The 20,789-nt window shown below is 43.1% G+C and overlaps 2 protein-coding genes across 18 annotated transcripts in view; both read right to left on the reverse strand.

Annotated features, from left to right (window-relative positions):
* CCDC138 (coiled-coil domain containing 138) overlaps positions 1–2,586 on the reverse strand; it is a 60,352-nt gene extending 57,766 nt beyond the window's left edge. For 3 of the 13 annotated variants that reach the window (XM_082426482.1, XM_082426481.1, XM_082426486.1), the window contains exons 1-3: positions 1,585–2,584; positions 1,086–1,143; positions 471–596 (exon numbers count right to left, since the gene is read on the reverse strand). In XM_082426482.1, coding sequence (XP_082282608.1) covers positions 471–596; positions 1,086–1,143; positions 1,585–2,085 — 685 coding nt within the window. In that variant the 5' untranslated portion in view covers positions 2,086–2,584. Of the gene's footprint in view, positions 1–470; positions 597–1,085; positions 1,144–1,307; positions 1,562–1,584 lie in introns of those variants that run through there. The other 10 variants (XM_082426480.1, XM_082426478.1, XM_082426477.1 and 7 more) reach the window with 6 other exon arrangements.
* An 848-nt stretch (positions 2,587–3,434) lies between these two features.
* The window catches only part of RGPD4 (RANBP2 like and GRIP domain containing 4), a 54,907-nt gene continuing 37,552 nt past the window's right edge, over positions 3,435–20,789 (reverse strand). For 2 of the 5 annotated variants that reach the window (XM_082426462.1, XM_082426459.1), the window contains 10 exons: positions 20,473–20,550; positions 18,149–18,319; positions 17,442–17,534; positions 16,964–17,142; positions 9,857–10,061; positions 9,173–9,274; positions 5,719–5,864; positions 4,769–5,042; positions 4,317–4,642; positions 3,435–3,947 (listed from right to left, as the gene is read on the reverse strand). In XM_082426462.1, coding sequence (XP_082282588.1) covers positions 3,642–3,947; positions 4,317–4,642; positions 4,769–5,042; positions 5,719–5,864; positions 9,173–9,274; positions 9,857–10,061; positions 16,964–17,142; positions 17,442–17,534; positions 18,149–18,319; positions 20,473–20,550 — 1,880 coding nt within the window. In that variant the 3' untranslated portion in view covers positions 3,435–3,641. The remainder of the gene's footprint in view (positions 3,948–4,316; positions 4,643–4,768; positions 5,043–5,718; positions 5,865–9,172; positions 9,275–9,856; positions 10,062–16,963; positions 17,143–17,441; positions 17,535–18,148; positions 18,320–20,472; positions 20,551–20,789) is intronic. The other 3 variants (XM_082426460.1, XM_082426463.1, XM_082426461.1) reach the window with 2 other exon arrangements.

Consider the following 20,789-nt stretch of genomic DNA (forward strand, 5'->3'; position numbering starts at 1 on the left):
AGCTGGGCCCGTGAGCCACAATTACTGAGCCTGCGCGTCTGGAGCCTGTGCTCCGCAACAAGAGAGGCCGCGATGGTGAGAGGCCCGCGCACCGCGATGAAGAGTGGCCCCTGCTTGCCGCAACTAGAGAAAGCCCTCGCACAGAAACGGAGACCCAACACAGCCAAAAATGAATAAATAAACAAATACTTTAAAATTAGAATATCACCATTAAAAAAAAAAAGGGGGGGGGGAGCAAGGTCTTCATTTGGGTCCTGGATGAAGAGCCATCTATCACACAGTGTAACTCTGCATTATGCCTGCAAACACAACGCTAGGTTTGTGCTTTTATCAAATTCTCCGTAACACTCACTCAGTTTCTCCAACCACTCAGCAGGCTCCTCTCAGAGAAAAGCAAACACACAGGCAGCCCCTGACCCTCCTTAGTTTCCCGAGATGCCCAGGGGAGGCCCGAGCAGGACTCGGGGTACCTTGCCAACTGACGGTCCCGCGCTTGAGGGCACCACGGGGGGATGCGGGGCCGCGCCTCCTCTCATCAGAGTAACATCTCAGCGACGGACCAGCTTCATCTCCACGTGAGTAGAAACCGAAGTCCTCTGTGAACAGGAAAGAAGACGGCAGAGGCTGCTCACTAAGGTCAGATATCAACGACCTCATTCTCGACCCCGAAACGTAGGAGAACAAAACTACGTAGCGATTTCCTGTCTGTGTGTCTCCCTAATGCAGACTTCCAGAAAACAGGCATCAAGTCTGCTCTTCAAACAGCACTGACGTTCATCCCCGCCCCCCCCCCCGCACGTGACGCCGGCAACGACGCGGGGAAGCAAGCCGAGCAGGTGCCTCTAACCCTGTTCTATGGGTCGGAACCTAAGGACCGCAAGCGATAGGCGAACTCCCCGAACGTTCAGAATCCGCCCTCCTTCCACCTCGTCACGACATCCCGCCAGTGCCCAAACGTTCAACACTTTATTTCTCCCCTTTATGCACTTCAAGCATTAAACGCTGCGCAATAAACTACATCTGCTGCGGTGAAAAAAAGACCGAGCGCCTCCCCAGCCGCGCGGACACCCGGCCCGCCTCCCTACCTGGGGTGCGGGGAGGCCGCCGCCGCCGCTCCGCCACGTCCGGCCGCCGGCGCCCGGGCTGAAAGAGAACGACGGAGCGGTGACCGGGGCGGGCCGGGCCGCCCGGCGCCCCCGCCCGGCACAACCGGCCTCATCCCGGTCCCCTCCCTGCCGCCCCGACACGCGCGCCGGGTCTGCGCACAGAGGCGGCCACCGCGGATCCACCGGGCCGCGCGCCCGCACCTTTAGGCGTGAAACCGCCTCGGACTCGCCGCTCTGGGGCGGGACCGAGGCGGTTCCGACCCGCATGCAAGTCACAGCCGGGAACGCCTGCCACGCATCTGCGCGCTGACGCGCCCGGCCCTTCCCGCTCCCGGTGCCCGTCGAGAGCACCCTCCCCGCAAGCGCACGCACGCCGCCGCCGCCGCCGCCAGGGGCCCTGCCTCGCGCCCACGCTCCGACCCGCAGATCCGGCGACCCGCGGACTTGGCATGGGCCGACAGGCAGGGCGGGACCTCACCTCGGCGGGGCAGCCGCCCCCCACGCCGTAGCGGCTTTTGAGGCGCTCCACCATCAGGTCCTGCCCGGGCGGCTTCACCACCCTCAGCTCCATGGCCGCGGCCGCCGTCGTCTCCCTGGTAACGGCGCGCGGCCGGGCGGGGCGGACGCAGTGGATTTGCGCCGTGACGCACGGCGCGCCGCGGCCGCCTACGTCTCCCCGGCAAAAGTGCTCTGATCTGCGGTTGGGCGGGCGCCTCGGACGTGCGTCACGACGCGCGCACGCCCCGCCCCCGGCGTTCCGTCGGCGCGGACGTGGCTGGGCCCGGCCGCTGGCGCAGGTCCGTGCTCGCAGGCCGTGAGGGCGCGTTGCGGGCCGGCGCGCGGGGCTCTCCTGTTTTCCTTTCTTTCCCAAGGGTCGCGCCGAGGCGCAGTCCGCGCGGGTCCGTCTCATAAGCGCTCGAACCCATCGGAAGCAGCTGTGAGACACTAATCCTGGAGAAGTCGGTTTCGGCCAAAGCATTCGTTACCAAGCTTGTGAGTCCACAGTTGGGATGCTTTAGGGCGCCTCCGAGTGCCTCCCGCAGCCTGGAATCCCTCGGGAGGCGCCCCGAAACGTGACAGGCACCCGTGTCCCCGCCGGGCAGCCGCGCGCGGGGACCCGCATCCACCCACCCAACCCGCATCCACACACAAACACACCCACACACCCACCCACACCCGCATCCACACACCCACACTCGGAGGGTCAGGGCCGTCCACCGCGCCCGGCACACGGACCCCACGTGACCCCCGCACTACGGGCGGTCAGCAGGTGCTGTCCCAGGACAGCCTGTTTCCAAACCCCAAACGGCGCGACAGCCCCACTGCCTCACTACCCAAAACGAGGCGGCTCCGCTGGAAAGAACCCCGGGGGGCGGAAGGCACCCGGCAGTGGTTGGAATACGCAAAATGTGCTCTCCCGGGGTGCTCTGTGGTGGCACGCGAGTAGGCTGATGAGAACGTCCCTCTTTTTCTGTCGAACTTCTGACACTAGCCATTTCCAAGTAAGTTTTCAGTGTATACCCAACTGGAAAACAGTCCTCTCTCTCCTTGGGAGCTCTGGAAATTAGGTGGCAGTTTGAGTTTACAGATCTTTAATTATCTCCTTACTTTGGTTCCAGAATGAAAAAACAACTAGATGCACAAGTAATGAATATTTTAAATGTCATGGCTGTTAACAATTGTCACTTTATTTTTGCTACAAAATTCACCAGAAAAAGGTACTGCAACAATCTAGTATAAACCAAATCTTTAACCAAAGAACATGGTATAGACCTTTTTAAAATACTCATACTTTATCACAATAACTGCAAGGAAAAATTCAAGTTCTATCAGAACCAAATGCAGTTTGAGGTAGTAGAAACAGATGACAGGTTTTTTAAAAAGTCTAAATACTCTACTTAAAATGTAAAAATTAATTTAATACCTTGGGAAGAGCACAGGAAGCTACATAACATTTTAAGGAAAGAAGGTACTCTGTTGGCTATACAGGAGGTGCAAGAATTGATAGAAGAGCACTTTGGTTAAGTCTCTACCCTCTGGCTCTACCCACTCACAAGTGAATCTTTATTCATAAATGAGCACACCAAAAGTGAAAATTACCAAATATATTCCAAATCTGAAATAAAAACTATCCAAGTCATGGTCCCTTTATCCAAACAGTAAGTATATCCATGCAGGAAGTCTAATATCTCAGAAGAAACTAAAGTTAAATTGCATATATCATATTCCTTCAATAGTTTGAGAAGGTCTATTGCTTTTAACAAGATTAGTATTACTCCATTTTAATACAAATATGTCAGGAGTACATAAACACAAGTACACCTGAAATACACCAGTGTTTAAACTTTTATTTCACACCATGCAAGGTCAATTATAACACATTAAAAAGTGACAACAGCTATAAGCTGCAATTTTACATTTATACATTGGAAATGTCCATTTTCAAAAGCTGAACATAATTACCATGTTGTCATAACAGCTAGGCTTCAATTCAACTGTTTATACAGGTAAAATCTACTATGAAAAACAATGATTTTATATCTGTCCACATTCTGTGATAATAATTCTTCGACTAACAGACCCTTTAGGAGAACCAAATGATTCAATCTTTTTCACAGTATCCATGCCATCTTTAACAAACCCAAATACTACATGCTTAAAGTCCAAATGCTCTGCTTTTTTCAGTGTTATGAAAAATTGAGAATTATTGGTATCCTTGCCTCGATTGGCCATGGATAGTAAGCCAGGACTGGTATGTTTCACATCAAAATTTTCATCTTCAAATTTATCTCCATAAATGGACCGTCCTCCTGTTCCATCGTGTTTGGTGATATCTCCCCCCTGAAAAAAGATTTCAATTAACAGGAATCTCAAATAAAATGTTAAAATACATACAGAACTAACCACTAAAGGGTAGGTCCTAAACACCCAGCTTCTTTGAGAATGTAGTCTGAAAACTCAGAAATACCCAGTTGTGAAAGAAGACAAAAAATGAAACGATCTTCTTCCCACCCTTGATTTCTAGCAGGTTCAAGGCATTAAAAATATGAACCGTTTTAGGCTGAAAGTTCTTGTGGGGACAGAAGCTGGGGGTGTGGAAATGCTAAAGAAGTCTAAAGAAAATTATAAGCACAGAGAAACACCCAAATTTCCCAAGTTGGTGTGCTGCACATTTCTAGACACCCATTGTGATGTAGAGTTAAGACTTACTTGGCAAACAAAATCTGGAATCACTCTGTGAAAAATGGAGTTCTTGAAACCAAAGCCCTTCTCTCCAGTGCACAGTGCTCTGAAGTTCTCAGCAGTTTGAGGAACAATGTTTGAAAACAATTCAATGGTTATACGTCCCAGAGGCTCATCATCTGCGCAAACATCAAAAAACACCACAGGATTTGTCTCCTTTGCTCTCGGTGATACCTGTTCTTCCTGGAGTTTCAATAAATTCTGTTGACATTCTTCAAATTTTTTCTTAAAACAATCAGCCATTTCTTTAGTTTTAAATCTCACTGCAAGCTGTTCCACTTTGGCTTCTCCATCTATTAAACAACAAACAACACAGTGACCTTTGTGTTATAATAACTGTTATAAATTGTTTTATGTATTTGTTATCAATTTTAGAAAAATCCCCAAACCGGAAAGAAGCATTTGCGTGTAGAGCTCACCAGCATAATCTGAGGCAGTCCAAACTAAAGCATTGTTGGAAACATTCAAGGGTTTCAGTTCCATTGTTCTGGTGATGACGTGGTTTGCACACACTTTGAGCACCTGGTCTCTTCTCATGAGGACCCGGTAGTAATTCTTCATCGTGTGCCAGAGGATCTTCATGTCTCCAACCCCACGCTCCTTCCACTGACTGGCCTCTCGATCCCACCTGTAAAGTTTGGCTCTCTCTTTAAATAAAATTTCTTCATCTTCTTCTCCAGATTTTACTTCTACCTGTGACAAGAGATGAAATTATCTATAAGCTGCTGCTTATAAAATATTCCATAACAAATTCCAAGATCCAAATTCCTTAAGACACTGGCATGAACAGAATTTGAAACCTGTTAACATCCTAGGGTTACAAATACATCTGATTTGGATGAGGCAGGAAAAATTTGTCATTACACATTTTCCTCTTACGTAACATTCTTCCTCATTTTGGAAACTAAATACATTCTTTTACAGGAGAGGTTTCAAAAAAATGCTTGTTCTTAAATATTATCTGCTGATTGAGGTTGAAACTGATAAGAGTAATTTGCCTAAAACAACATTCTTGTCCAGAAAAAGTACAATTTACTTTTTATTGAAAGGACTGTGGCAAATATGAGATTAGATGTTGGTTGGGGTTTTTTTTTTTTTCCCCTAGAATTATGTTACTGAAAACAAACATGAAAAATCAAGTTCTTCCCAAGGATTTCATATAGAATTTACCAAATAACATTTGTATATAAATTTTTTTAAAAAGACTATTTGAACTTAAAGGCTGAACTTCTAATAAAGAGCTTCCATTTGAAATGGTCAATGTTCTGAAAGAAATGCAAATAAGGCCAGCCCTACAAATCAAGCCCATGTCAAGTTTTAAACTTAAAATGTGAAGTTATTAGTAAGGTTTTCATTCTTCAATATTTACCTCTGGTAATGACACTATTGGTTCAAAATGGATATCTTCATTATGAACTACCTCTTCATCACTACCATCTTCATCTTCGCCAACTTTACTGGTTGACTGTGCTCCGAACACAGCTGCTCCAGTATTTGCCCACTGGAAATTTTTATCTGATGAATAAATTAGGATACTTAAACAGTGGTATCCATTTTAATGAGCTTTTAATCCCAGTTAGATTACTTTATGAATGAATCTAATTTCCAATGATGTAACATACTTCTAATAAAAATGTTTAAACTTGTACTCTTCTGGCATGTTAAACTCATGTAGTGAGTACACAGGACTTTTAGTAACGTTTATGCCTGGATATACAGATAGGGTCTAGGATCGTCTGAGCCTTAGGTCTTCATGATACTAAACTACACAAGAACTTTCAGTAATGAAGCAGGTTCTTAATTAAAAGTACATACTTTGAAACTCTGAAAACCCAGCTCAGCTCCAAAGGTAGTTCATTTCATAAAACATTCTATCACATGAAAAATATAACTTTTGAACCTAAAACTCTTCTCAAAGAAGCCAAATCTGCTACTTCCATATTAGCCGAAGCAGACTAAACACATGTTTATAACTTCTCTACCTCAACTTCCTCCTAAGGTAACTAGAGCTGGAGCTTAAACTTCTTGGCCAGGTGGCACTGGCAGCCTTGGGAGAAGCTGACCCCCACTGTCCTCAAGCAATACTAGGCTTAACTTAGTTAAGGGGTGAAAAGGCTCCCCACTCCCACACAGAGGAACAAAGACTTTTCCTCTCCCTCACAGGGAGAAGGTGAAAACTAAAAGCTTCTTCACCCACATCTCAAATTAAGGACCTAGCCTGCTAATACATTCCCCACTATCTTAGAGGAAAGAAACCTCTCAACTCTTCATCTCTTGCTGACAAATCACTGCTCTCTAATCCTACATCTGATGCAAAAACTCAGGAGAAGGCAAAAATGTCACAGATCAGTTAAAAACTCAGCACCCTGAAGAAAGAACAAAATGAGTGTCTAAAGCAGTAACTCCTATGCCAGGTTTAATGAGGAGAAAAAAACAAGAAAAAAGAAAGAAATTCTTAAGAAGACACAGCAAAAGAGTGCTCTGAAACAAGAAGAGCACAATCTCAGGTTGTGTGGGAACAGTAACCACAGATTTACATGATACACAGGCGTAGGGCTCAAAAATAACTGGCTCAGGAACTCCCAAGCAGAAAAAATTTTTAAATTACCCCAATACCCTGAGAGGTATGGCAGAAAGTCTCAAAATTCCTCTGAAGCAATGGTTCTTAACACTGGGTGCATATTAAAATAACACCAACAGCTTCTGTAAAATACCAATGCCTGGGCCGCACACCCAGAGAGCCCAACATAACTATCAGGTGTTTCTTTTTTCTTTAAAAAGCTCCCAAGAAATTCTAATATGAAGCCAAGAGTTGAAAACCACTGTTCTCAAGGGACAGGAGAAAGAACTTACACAGTAAGAGTATAAAGATGTGCACGTCAATAATACCAAGTTAACAACAACTGTGTTCTAGATAATAGTACCTAGGAAGATTCTACTCTGTGTCCGGTTTAATGAAAACATTACCGAATCTCAAGGAAATACGATAAAATGTGTCAAATCACGGACAAAGGGGAGCAGCAGATAAACAGGTGTTCCTTGTGTTCTCTTAGTTTCCATATGAAATATTACACAAAAGACAGGGAGTGACCGACAGACCTGCCTGTGAAGAGGACTTTCAGGAGAAGACAGGAAAAAAAAGGAACAAAAGAAAACGTGAAACAAAAATAAAATGAACATAACAGAAGAGGAGGAAAGGATTAAAAAAAAAAAAAGACTCCTGGTAGCTTAAAACCAACCAAAACAAAAAGTTTAAGATCAAAAAGGTCCACACAATGCCAGAAATAAGTTTAAAAAAAAAAAAACCATTCTGGTGAAATTGATTACCTTAAAAAAAAAAAAAAAAATCCCACAAGCTCTTAATCAAAGAAGGCAAGATGAAATTCTAAAATATTAAAAAAACTTACAGTAGTGTGAAAATTCCCCATGAAAAGCTATGAAATTGATTCCAGGGGAATTTAGTTTCAAAATGCTATTCTGTGCTTATTAGCACAACCTAAATTAAATAAAGCAGGCATTCAACACGCAAGAAAACTAATGATAATTTAAAGGAAAGTAATGACCAAATCTGAAGATAAATAACAAACATAAACAAAAGAACTGATAAAACCAAAAGCTACTTCTCTGAAAAGACAAAGCACAAATTCCTGTCAGATCTAAGAACAAAACAAGAAATGTAGTTTAAAAAAGAGCTTGGTAAATAATCTCACGGAAAAAGGAGTGAACATCAGCAAATAATACTCAGGGCGAGCCTCCCACATGGCATTTGAGTCTTGCCTACCTCACACTTTATTGTACAGTACTGATGGAGTACTTTGAAAAAGGTGTACCAAGTATCAAGCAACCTAACACATCAATTTTTATTTGGCTTTTTATTTGTGGATAATTATACCCACTATACTGTTGTATCTGTTGACCTATGACCCTGTGACTTCAGGCTACTTATTAATAAATCAAAAATAAAGCAACCTGACATCAGTGAAGCTATGAATTCCAACATAATGTAGCATCTGAAGGTAATTTCTAAAAGTTTTATATTGTGTTTCCATAATGACAGGAACTGTTTTTTTTGTTTTGTTTTTGCTGATTGGCTAAACCCAGTGTTAGTGAAACAAGTTAAAATATGTGAGAGGGAAGAACACTATTCTGAATTAGATTAATCAGTAAGTATGTATCTTCAATAAAATTTATTCGACAAATCAAGCATCGTGTTCAATTTAGGTGGTGCTATAATCAGATACATGAAAGCTATCTTAAGAATGAGAAAATATGCTAATTGTTTCAAGCTTTTGAAACAGTCAAGGAAAAGGATTATTTTCTACAAATGATACCCAAATGGACCAAAAATAGAAAAAATCACTGGAAAAGATGGGAAAGCTCACCAGTTATAAATGATCACAACCCTTATATTAAAAAGCACAATCAAGGATACTGCAAAAATAAAAAACTGCAAAAATAAAAAACTGCAAAATCTCCTTAAAAATTACTGATGCACAAATCTTGAAATATTAGTAAATCAAAAGTGTAACTAAAAGAACAATCTGCCAATCCCAAGGTTATTCCAAAACTGGAGTGACGGTTCTGCATTTCAGGATGGGAAAGACTAGCACCATGAGTTACAATGAATTAAGAGAAAATTCTTATGGTTATATTAATAGTAGCAGAAATAACAATAAAACAGAAGCCCTTCCTTTATTACAACACTAGACAGCTGGAGGGTAGGGCTGGGGAAACAAATGGCCAGGTGAGTAACAAAGGGCTTGCTCCTCCAGGTGTGCATATTTCTGTAATACAATCATTAAAACCGCTCCTCCTGATCTTACCTTTGGACCCAAAAGCAAAATCCCCAGAATTACTGGAAGCCAAGTCTGCAAATGACAGCCCTGTGCTACTTCCAAATCCAAATGAAACTGTTTTGCTTTCCACTGGCAAAAGGAAAAGAGCAATTTAATATTTCATTTAATACACGTTGAATATCAAAGCTTTACTCAGGACCCAAAGAGAATGGGGGTAGGACCTGCTGTACTACTGAGAGGGATGGGGTGGGATGGGGTGTGGAACATTTATAATCTGGTTATCTCTCTGAAGAAAACTTATAAAAGACATCCAAGTTCTGAGCTTCTTCATTGTTATTAAGTTTTCAGGTACTGTTCTCAATGAACAATATACCAAAATCATACCCAAAATCATTTTTTAAAAATGAGATGTAGATCTATACTAAGTCAGACAGAGAGCTATACAGTTTCCGCTTTACACAATCTAATATAATCTAAAACATTCATTCAAAGGCAGGATTTCAGGAAATATCTAAAGATTTTTTGTATTCTCAACTGTAAAAAATAAGCTCATAAAAGCGAAATATTTCATGCTCCTTTATACATCACAAATTTTGTTTTAAGAAAGGGAGTTTCTGGATCTGCATTTAAAAGTCTATCTTCTCAAAATCACAGGTGTACCTTATGTAGTAATGCATGCCTAGGTTTTTATAAACATATATCAAATTGTACCTTGACTTGTAGAATCTGCATCATTTTCCTTTCTAGTAGATAAATCCACAGGTTTATCGGCAGTTTCAGAAGAAATAGGTGGTGAACTAATAGATTTGGTAGTAAACTCTGGTTCTTCAGATTTACACAAAAATGGTACAGTCACTTTACTGCCATCTGTACACACACTGTCAGCCGTGCTAGTTATGTCCTCATTCTGGGATTTCTGCAAAGGGGAAGTAACAAATAACTATGCCATTAAGTACTGATTGACAAAAAGAATCATATACCCTATTTTAAAACAAATTGAGGACTTGGAGTTCTGGACAAAATGGAGTAAGCACTTTTCTCTCTCCCATTCCACCCTCCATCCTACCTCTCCCAGCACCTACAGCTGAATTGGACTGAAACAGATAAAGCAACTAGAAGAAGCCTCTGAAAAGTGGATGAAAGCAGAAGGATTAAAAATCTCAAGACATGGGACTTCCCTGGTGGCGCAGTGGTTAAGAATCCGCCTGCCAATGCAGGGGACACGGGTTTGAGCCCTGGTCCGGGAAGATCCCACATGCCACGGAGCAACTAAGCCCGTGCACCACAACTACTGAGCCTGTGCTCTGGAGCCCGTGAGCCACAACTGCTGAGCCCACATGCCACAACTACTGAAGCCCTAGCGCCTAGAGCCTGTGCTCCGCAACGGGAGAGGCCACCGTAATGAGAAGCCCGCGCACCACAACGAAGAGTAGCCCGCACACCACAACGAAGACTAGCCCTTGCTCGCTGCAACTAGAGAAAGCCCGCACACAGCAACAAAGACCCAACACAGCCAAAAAAAAAAAAATATATGTATATGTATATGGCCCACCGGTGAGGAGCACTGGCTGAGATGCAGGTGGCAGCTAGGCCCAGTGATGAGACCACGGACAACTTGGCCTCCACAGGCCAGCCCGTCGGGGTCCCCACACCACAGCCAGAACCCGAGGAGGTACTGGCCTGAGCCACGTGCCCCCATGCACACTGCTGGGGCGTGGGGGCACCTCCAGGCCACGTGGCCCATCATCCACAGGTGCCTGCCCCCAGCCAATGAGGCCAGTCCCTGCCTCCCGGACACAACCTCCTCCCAAACCCCCATAGCAACCATGGGTTCCGGAAATGGACTGGGCTGAGCCAAGGAGGAGAAAAGCGAGGTCGTGCCTGAGCCCCTTTGCTGACCCGCTTCCTACCTGCCTACAGCGGGTGTCACAACAAGAAAGTACTGAACCTGGAGGAAGAGGGTTTCTGGCCAGAGCTGCTGGATGGTGGCAAGAGATTTGAGATTTTCTCTGACTGTCCCCCAGTTTTACAGAAAAAAGAAAGCCCCTCACTATGGTGGATGGTCCCCAGGTGTAAAGACTACTGGAGAGACAGGCAAAGTGACAATCTGAAATTCTGGCCTTACCAAATTCACTTTCAATCAAGACACCACAAACTTCCCCCCTCCTAAGAGCCATCTCATTAGAAAATGTATTTATAGTAAACTTCTGTTTTTAACTTAGGAAAAAGAGAAAGAAGAAAAAAAAAAAAAAAGACTCTCAAGACCTGAGGGATAATCTTGGTGAGAACCCTGTGGGAAATTTTTCCTGCCCCCACCCACTAACCCACATCCCAGGCAGGGTACCAGAGCTGTCCAAAACTGCAGCTGCCGACGGCACAGATGGAAAAGGGTCCAAGAAAAGTCAACTCTCCTTGGCCGAGGGTGGGGAATGTCATGAAATGATCCGTGTGCTGAATGATCAGAAAAACTCTGAAAAGCTGTTCTAACAATGTTCCAAGTAAGGACAAATACTCTTAAGACAAATGAAAAGATAGGTGTCAGGCAAAAAAATATAAAGCACAAAAGAAAATCAAATGGGACTTCACAATTGAAAAATACAATAACAGAAATAAAAAAATTTACAGAATGCTCCATCCAACTGCAGCAGTATACACGTTCCTCTCAAGCACGCATGGAACATTTATGAAGAAAGACCACGTTCTAGACCATAAAACAAACTTTAGCAAGTTCAAGAGAACAGAAACCATACAAAGTATACTCTCAGTCCATAATGGAATTAAACTAGAAATCACTAACAAATATAGCTGAAAAAAAATCTCCAAATATCTGGAGATTAAACAACACATTTTTAATACACATGTCAAAGTCTCTGGACAAATTAAAAATACTTTGAACTAAACAGAAATGAAACTACAGCTTACCAAAATTTGTGGTATGCCAACAAAAGCAAGGAAGGGGAACTCTGTACCACTAAATGCATATATTAAAAAGAAGATCTAAAATCGGTAAACTTTCACCTTAAAAAACTAGAGAAAGAAGAGCAGTATAAACGGAAAGCACAAAGAACTAAAGAAATAATGAAAAGCAAAGCAGAGATCAATAAAACAGGAAACAGAAAAATTAACAAAATAAAAAACGGATTCTTTGAAAAGGTCAATAAAATTTGACAAACCTCTAGCCAAGCTCACCAAGGAAACAAAATAGATGCCATAAATTACTAATATCAGAAACAGGAGCTATCAACACTGATCCATGGACATTAAACAGGTAATAAATTTCAATGAACTTCATACACTTCACAAACACTGTTATGCCCCAAAATTTGATAATGTAGAGGAAATGGACCAACCAATTCCTCAAAAGACACAACCTACCAAAACTGACATAAGAAATAGATAATATGAATAGGCCTATATTTATTAAAGAAAATGTTACCATCAATTAATATCCTTCCAAAAAAAATAATAATGATAATAAGTACCAGGGGGCTTCCCTGGTGGCGCAGTGGTTGAGAATCTGCCTGCTAATGCAGGGGACGCGGGTTCGAGTGCTGGTCTGGGAAGATCCCACATGCCGCAGAGCAGCTGGGCCCGTGAGCCACAATTACTGAGCCCGCATGTCTGGAGCCTGTGCCCCGCAACAAGAGAGGCCGCGACAGTGAGAGGCCTGCGCACCGCGATGAAGAGTGGCCCCTGCTTGCCACAACTAGAGAAAGCCCTCACACAGAAATGAAGACCCAACACAGCCATAAATAAATAAATAAATAAATAAAAATTTAAAAATAAGTACCAGGCCCAGATGGTTTCAGTAGTAAATTCTATCAAACGTTTAAGAAAGAAATATTACCAATTCCTACAATGTGTTCCAGAAAAGAGAAGCAGAGGGAACACTCCCTAACAGAGTATGTGAAGCAAAAACTGATAGGAGAAACAAACATGCTCGGCAACACTCCTCTCAATAATCAATAGAACGAGCAGAAAAAAATCAGCAAGGATAGACTGGACTTGTACAACACAGTATCAACTGATTGGATCTATTTAGAAACCTGTTTTCCCTGCAAAAACAATAATGAATGAACTGTGGTACATCCTCACAAGGGAATACCACCCAGTGACAGAAAGGAACATACTCTCACTACACACAGTAACTGGGCCAAACCTCAAAGGCATTATGCTTTTGAGCTTAATGAGTGAGTGAAAAAAGCTAGTATCAAAGGTTACATAATGTATGATTCCATTCATGCTAGTCTGGAAAAGGCAAAAACGTAGAAACAGAAAACAGATCAGCAGTTACCAGAGGTTCTGGGTGGGGGAGGATCTGAACCGAAAGGGACAGTAGGAAGGAATTCTTTGGAGTGTTGGAACAGTTCTGTACACTGCCTGCCTGTGGTGGGGATTACAAGAATCCAGGCATGTGTAAGAACTCACAGAAAACATACACACAGCGAAAAGTGAATTTTCCTTACGTAAATCTATAAAATTAATACAAATGAAAAAAGTCGTTATTTCTTTTTTTTTTAAATTTTTATTTATTTACTTATTTATGGCTGTGTTGGGTCTTAGTTCCTGTGCGAGGGCTTTCTCCAGTTGTGGCAAGCGGGGGCCACTCTTCATCGCGGTGCGCGGGCTTCTCACCATCGCGGCCTCTCCTGTCGCGGAGCACAGGCTCCAGACGCGCAGGCTCAGCAATTGTGGCTCACGGGCCTAGTTGCTCCGTGGCATGTGGGATCTTCCCAGACCAGGGCACGAACCCGTGTCCCCTGCATTGGCAGGCAGATTCTCAACCACTGCTCCACCAGGGAAGCCCAAGTCATTATTTCTTAATGACTGAAGCACAAGAAGAAGACGGTCCATTCTGTTCGTGTCAAATGATTTAGGCTAACACAGCAGTATTATTCATAATAGCCAAAAAGAAGAAACAACCCAAATGACCATTAACAGATGAACGGGTAAACAAAATGTGGTATGTTCATACACTGGAATATTATTCGGCCATAAAAAGGAATGAAATACAGATAAATGCTACAATGTGGATATACCTCAAAAACTTACTTAGTAAAAGAAGACAAACACAAAGGACCACACATTATTATGTTTATATGAAATGTCAGAATAGGCAAATCTACAGAGACAAAGTACATCAGTGGTTATCCAGGCCTAGAGAAGATGGGTGGAAATGGGGAAGGGTGGTGACTGCTAGAGGTTAACAGGGCTTCTTTTTGGGATGATGAAAATGTTCTAAAACTGACTGTGGTAAATATACAAAAAACCACTGAGCTGTACATTTTTAAATGGGTGAATTATATCACAATTAATGTTACCCCAAAAATGCAGGGTAGATTACTTGGGGGAGGGGCGTGCGTAATCCAGCTCCTAATACATTCGCCACCTAAGAGTCCATGAATGAACAACTCTTGTAGACAAATCAAATACTGTATCCCCAATCCTCAGCACAGTGCCAGCTCATAGGAAGCACTTACAAATACAGTACACTTAGGTGTTTTATGCAAGGGATGCCTATCTGAAGATCTCGCATAGTCCAAGATGAATCAGACTGAGTATAAATCAGGAAGGGTGCATCCTAAGAGGATGTATACCTACACCCATTGCACAGCACGTCTCAGCTTTAATGGCTGTTAGTTCTCTGTTTTGTCTCTGTGTATCAAAGGGTGCCCTCCTCCAAAATTACAATCCATCTTGGCAATTTCTTTTCAACCCTTACAGTGGCTTATCATGTTTAATTTCTGTACCAAAGGTATTTCTGAACAGCCCCTAGGACCGTTATTTAATGAACACTATGAGAATGTTACAGGGTATTTTACAAAAAGATTTTAAGTTATAACAATGATAACACAATAGTCACTCAAATAAGCCATTTCAACGCCTATAAACAGCACAGTTCACAAAACACTGACAAAAGATACCAAGTCCTGTGTGCACCACAGCTGGGAAAAGAATAAACAATGTACAATTCAGTCCGTGCATCAGCACAGAGATTATTTTTCAGTGTTGTAAGTTTTGAAAAGCATAAATTTTAAATAAATATTTTTAAGTTTTGCACACAAAAGAGTGAGGCCAAATTTAAAATGCATTGTTTCAATCTGCATAACCCAACTTTATATTATGACTGTATTGTATCTGCTGAATGAAAAACTGGATGCTAAAAGCCTCCAGCAGGGAATTCCCTGGTGGCGTAGTGGTTGAGAATCCGCCTGCCAATGCAGGGGACAAGGGTTCGACCCCTGGTCCGGGAAGATCCCACATGCCGTGGAGCAACTAAGCCCGTGCGCCACAACTACGGAGCCTGCGCGCCCAGAGCCCAGGCTCCACAACGAGAAGCCACCACAATGAGAAGCCCGCGCACCGCAATGAAGAGTAGCCCCCGCTCGCCGCAACTAGAGAAAGCCCGTGCACAGCAATGAAGACCCAATGCAGCCAAAAAAAATTTTTTTTAATAAATAAATTTTTAAATAAATAAATAAAGCCTCCAGCAGCAGCAATCAGAGAAGATGATTAACAGAAATCGCGTATCGTGTACTTCCACCGAGTCCAGGGAAACTGCTGAGGGATTTAAAATATACTTCAGATTTAGCATAGCAAGGCCGCTGACGGAAAAACTTCAGATAGGGCTTCCACAAATCTATTTGGTTATAAACAAGGAAGTAATGTCTTTGCATCAGCTGATGGCCATTAGCTATATGTGCACTGATGAATAAGCTGAAGCCTATGGAAGAGGCGGCATATCCTAGGTGGAGAGCTAAAAAAGCAGGCCAGCTAGACTCCTCAGAGTCACACAGACGGTGAAGGGTAGTAAGTCTCCTACAGACTCAGGCCATGTGTTGGGCCATGTCTCTCTCCACCCATGAATCCTTTAAATAAAACACTGCATTCATAACTAACTCCAGGACTCTATTTCATTTTAACCATCTTTCCAACAATTTTTAAAAAACAGTATTTCGGGCTTCCCTGGTGGCGCAGTGGTTGAGAGTCTGCCTGCCAATGCAGGGGACACGGGTTCGAGCCCTGGTCTGGGAAGATCCCACATGCTGCGGAGCAACTGGGCCCGTGAGCCACGGCTGCTGAGCCTGCGCGTCTGGAGCCTGTGCTCCGCAGCAGGAGAGCCTGCGACGGTGAGGGGCCCGCACACTGCGATGAAGAGTGACCCCCACTCGCCGCAACTAGAGAAAGCCCTCGCACAGAAACAAAGACCCAACACAACCAAAACTAAATTAATTAATTAATTAATTAAAAAAAAAAAACCAGTATTTCTTGAGAGGCAAGGAACCTTTCTGAATATGTCAAAATTAGATTGTAAACAACTACAAGACAGGGACCTTGTCTTCTAGTTTCTGTGGAATACAAATTAAGACACCAAGGTGTTGACAGCTACTAAAATTGCTACACCTGAGCTAAGAAAGTAACCAAATCACGAAGTTACTGGCCAAGCAAGGTATACAGGTAAGGGGAGCTAGGTTTCAGATGCTGCTATTTCCTATCCACTCTGCCCACTCCACCATCAATTAACTTGCACAGAAAATGAACTACTTAACACCGTTCTTTGCAGGGCGTAGACCTTCTTAGGGACCTCTGCACCGCCATGCTGCCGCCCTGACTCCCCAAGCCCAGCACACACACCGGTCGCAGGGGGGCCTCCGGTCCTCCGGGCAGAACACGAGTCCTCCTCCTCTGGCCAGAGCTGCCTGAGGTGTCCGACCACTTGCCAGACGCACCCCATTATTACCACGCGGTGAGGACCCTCTAGCTTATCGCGTCAACAGAGGCAACTGGGCCAGAAGGAACACACAGAGACGGTCTTACTTGAGCTTCCTGAACTTTGTGAAGCTCCGACTGAAAGTCTTCCCCACTTCCATTGTCCTCGTCAGTGTCACTGCAGACTCCACAAAAAAATGTAGGTGGAAGCTTTAACGTATCTGCTTTTGCCTTTTCTTCAACTGTTGGTTTCTTTTCCCAAATAATAATACATTCTTTCTCATTATCTGAAAATCCCATACAACACAAGAAAAGAAAGTTAAGATGAAAGTAGATGAAGTCCAACTACTCCACCATGGCCCTCAGTGTCATCGACAGATTCCAGACCCAAATAACAAGACCCTGGATGCTGATGGAGAACAAGCACCACCAGGAGCACCATGTTTTTCACTTCACATTATTTTTAAATATTTTAAATCACCAAAAAGGCAAAATCGGTAATTACAGAGGTGACCAGATTGCGAGATTCCTTTTAAACAGAAGATTTTTAAAAAACATTGTAACTAGTAATTTTAATGTTACATACCTGTTAGATTTTCTTCTAACGGTCTACATTCTTCTGAGTCATCCAAATATAGTTTTCCATTAAGCTTCTTGACAGCTGTGTCGAAATCTTCATCTTAAAGTATAATTTGGTTTATTAAATAAAAGAACTTCCAGTAAATTTCAGGAGATTTTCCAGCCAGGAATCTAGGAAAATTATCTCCAACTTCACACTTTCCCTTACTCCCCACATCCAAATAGCAACCAACTTTGCCTATTCTACACCCCGAATGCCTCGTCTGAGCTGCTCTGGCATTTTAGCTCCCCTTCACACCTCCACTTCCCACAACCCAGTCCTCCACACCACTGCCCAACTGCCCTGCTGAAATTATTCTGAGCACGTAACTCCCCTGCTTGAAAACTTGGACAGGGCCCACAGAGCTTTCCCCAATCAGACCCTGTCTCTGCCTCACAGTTCGCCCACCCCTCTGAGACCCCAGGGAAATGAGAATTGCTTTCAGTCCCCTCAACATGCCTGCCCTGTTCACGGCAGCCACCCAGGGAATGCTAATAAATGAATGCAGCTCTTTCAGTCATGACATCCACTGACTGTTCACACATACATTTAGGATCAGTATCGACCTGCAGGGCGGCAGGGGTGGGCTCCAGGAAGCAGGCTGAAAACAATTCCGTCACCCCATTCACTATGATGAGCAGGAGCAGAATGCTTTAAAGCAACAGAAGACTTACCGTCCTCCTCCTCTTCGCTGACGTAGTCTGGCCTGTTCTTGTAACAGAAGAAAGTGGGAGGAAGCTGAAGTTTGCTTGCAAGAGCTTTTTGCTCAGGGGTCGGGGTCAGCTCATACACAATGAGAACATCGTCATCTGAGGGAAGATCTTCAGGCTTTTTCTTCTCTTCCACTGTAAGACAAGTCAAAAAAATTGATGAAGACAAGATGTTAAGTAATTAATTAATTAATGTCAATATTCTAACTGAAAATAAAAATCATGGAACTTAATCTTTAGGTTAAAACAGCATGCTGATAAAAACACACATACTTTGATTGGGACACAGCTCATAATAACCATGAATTAGAATTAGAAACCCGAGGTAATGTTCTATCAAAAACCCTTAGTGGACACAGAATCTACTAAATAACCAAAAAAAAATCCTGCTTTTACTTACTGATCATTGAAAACAATACTATTAACGGCTATAAATTAAAAAGGTATTTAAAAAGTGCAGCCACAACCATACTTGGAATACTCAATGGTTTAGCAAAATATCCATACATTTGCGATAGCTGAAACATTAAAGAAATCATAAGCGAAGATTAGTATAAATACAAAACTAAAGCAAAGCCAACCTCGATGAGACCCTACAAGGAAAGTTAACAACTGCCAAGGATGGCGGGTGATTAGAATTACATCCAATTTTCTGTATTTCCAAGCATGATAATAGATAAAATTAAATTAAACCTGTTATCCTCTGGGTAAATAATCCTGTAGGAACCTAAGACCATTTCTATTAGCTGAAAAACCAAAAACAACAAAAAGGCAAAAGATGGAGAGAAAAGGAACTCTTCGTACAGTATGCTCTGGTCTATAAAGAAGGACTTCTGGCTAAAGGAACTGGTAAGAGTAAGCAAACCATGAAGCATGCTCTGTACCAACTGGCGCTGTCCAATATGGCCGCCTGGCCACACTTGGCTGTGAAACACCTGCGGTGCAACCAGTCCAAACTGAGATGTGCTGCAAGTGTAAAAATACACACTGGGTTTTGAAGATTGGTAACAACAAAAAACAAACAAAAAAAAACCCCACCAAAAACAAGGGGGAAAACATCTCATTATTAATTTTTTATACTGATTAGAAGTTGAAATGGTATTTTGGACATAATGGGTTAAGCTGAATAGACTAATAAAATTAATTTCATCTGTTTCTCTTTTTAGTTTTAAATGTGACTACTAGAAGCTTTTTAATTACACACACAGGTCATATTTTATTTCTATTGGATGATGCTGACCCAGAGAACAGCCCTTTTGCAATGTTGAACTTGCCTTTCGCCCTCCTTTGTTACAAAAACGTAGCATTAATTCCTAGCCAAGGACCACAAAAAGACATGGTGAGATAAGAGATTCTTGTTTAGCAGACAGCCTCAAGTCTTCATCTCTACGGTCCTTTGAAACCATGACATTCTCAGACTTGAAACAGAACAGGACTCTTTGTCCTGCAGCAGTATTTTGGTACATTTGCTCTCAGACCAGGGACTTTTCACCTAGGGCCCCCAGAGTCTGTGTACAAGTATGTACCCTTTACAGAAAAAAGTCCACACTATTCACATAATTTTTCAAAGAATGCATCCTTAAGAATAAAGGCTAAGAGCTGCTGTAGCAAGTAGTACGACTGGTGCACTTTAAAACTGAGGGTCCCAGAACTCACAGGTTGTCATGTGATCACTGTAGTTGTTTGACAACTTTTAACACAGCTGTGTTGCTCAAGATATATTATTGAACCGTAACAGTGAGTTTTCATCTCCACAACCTGCTCCTGACTGTCTCTAACAGAGCCAGCTGCCAAGTACTCCATTACAGCACCAACACTCTCTCCCACAAGTGGTCTGTACTACACGGGGAACACACCAGGATATAATGGTAGCTCTTATACGTGGGGCCTACTTTCAGACACAGCATCTTCCATGTCCAAAAAGAAAGCGCTAAAAGCAACACTCGGTTCCCTGTGGTACACACGCTGCTGCCATCACGTTTGGACACTGGCAGACGATCAAGGTTAGGTAACATACAGGTCGTCATTAATCACAGTTGAAACAGCATCTGATGTGCAAAACAGAAAGGGAAAGACCACACGGATCTACCTCAAAACAGTGCTGTACAACATGTGAGAAAACATGACATCCAAGTACACGAGAGCAGCATTAAGGGGTCACGCCGGCATTCTGTCACATGCATGCTGCAGTGTTAAGCCCTTAGCTGCACACAGCCAGTTACTCTGCTGAGGACGAGCAGCTGCTGGAAAACGGATGTCCTCTCACACTGCCAGTGCCAGCTCTGTACCTTTGTTCTCAGGCTGGGAGGAAGGAGTGCTGCTCCAAAATGCCATTGGATTAGATTTAAAAAGGCTAAAATTAAACCCTAGAAAATAAAGAGTATTTCATTTTTGAACATTTGGAGAATCAAAATGAGTATAATTTTAAAATATAAAATCCAGAGTCCATCCATTTACACCAATGTGGCCGTCTCACGTACCCATTTATCCCGAGGGCTTCGTTCTTTGCTCATTTAACAAGCGGTGGCAAGACTGCCTTACATGAAACGTGAACATCTCAGTACCATGCTCTGAGTGACAAGAACGTAAGGGTAATAACCTGAAG

The sequence above is a fragment of the Balaenoptera physalus genome (assembly GCF_965194825.1).
Source record: "Balaenoptera physalus genome assembly, chromosome: 15".
NCBI lineage: Eukaryota > Metazoa > Chordata > Mammalia > Artiodactyla > Balaenopteridae > Balaenoptera > Balaenoptera physalus.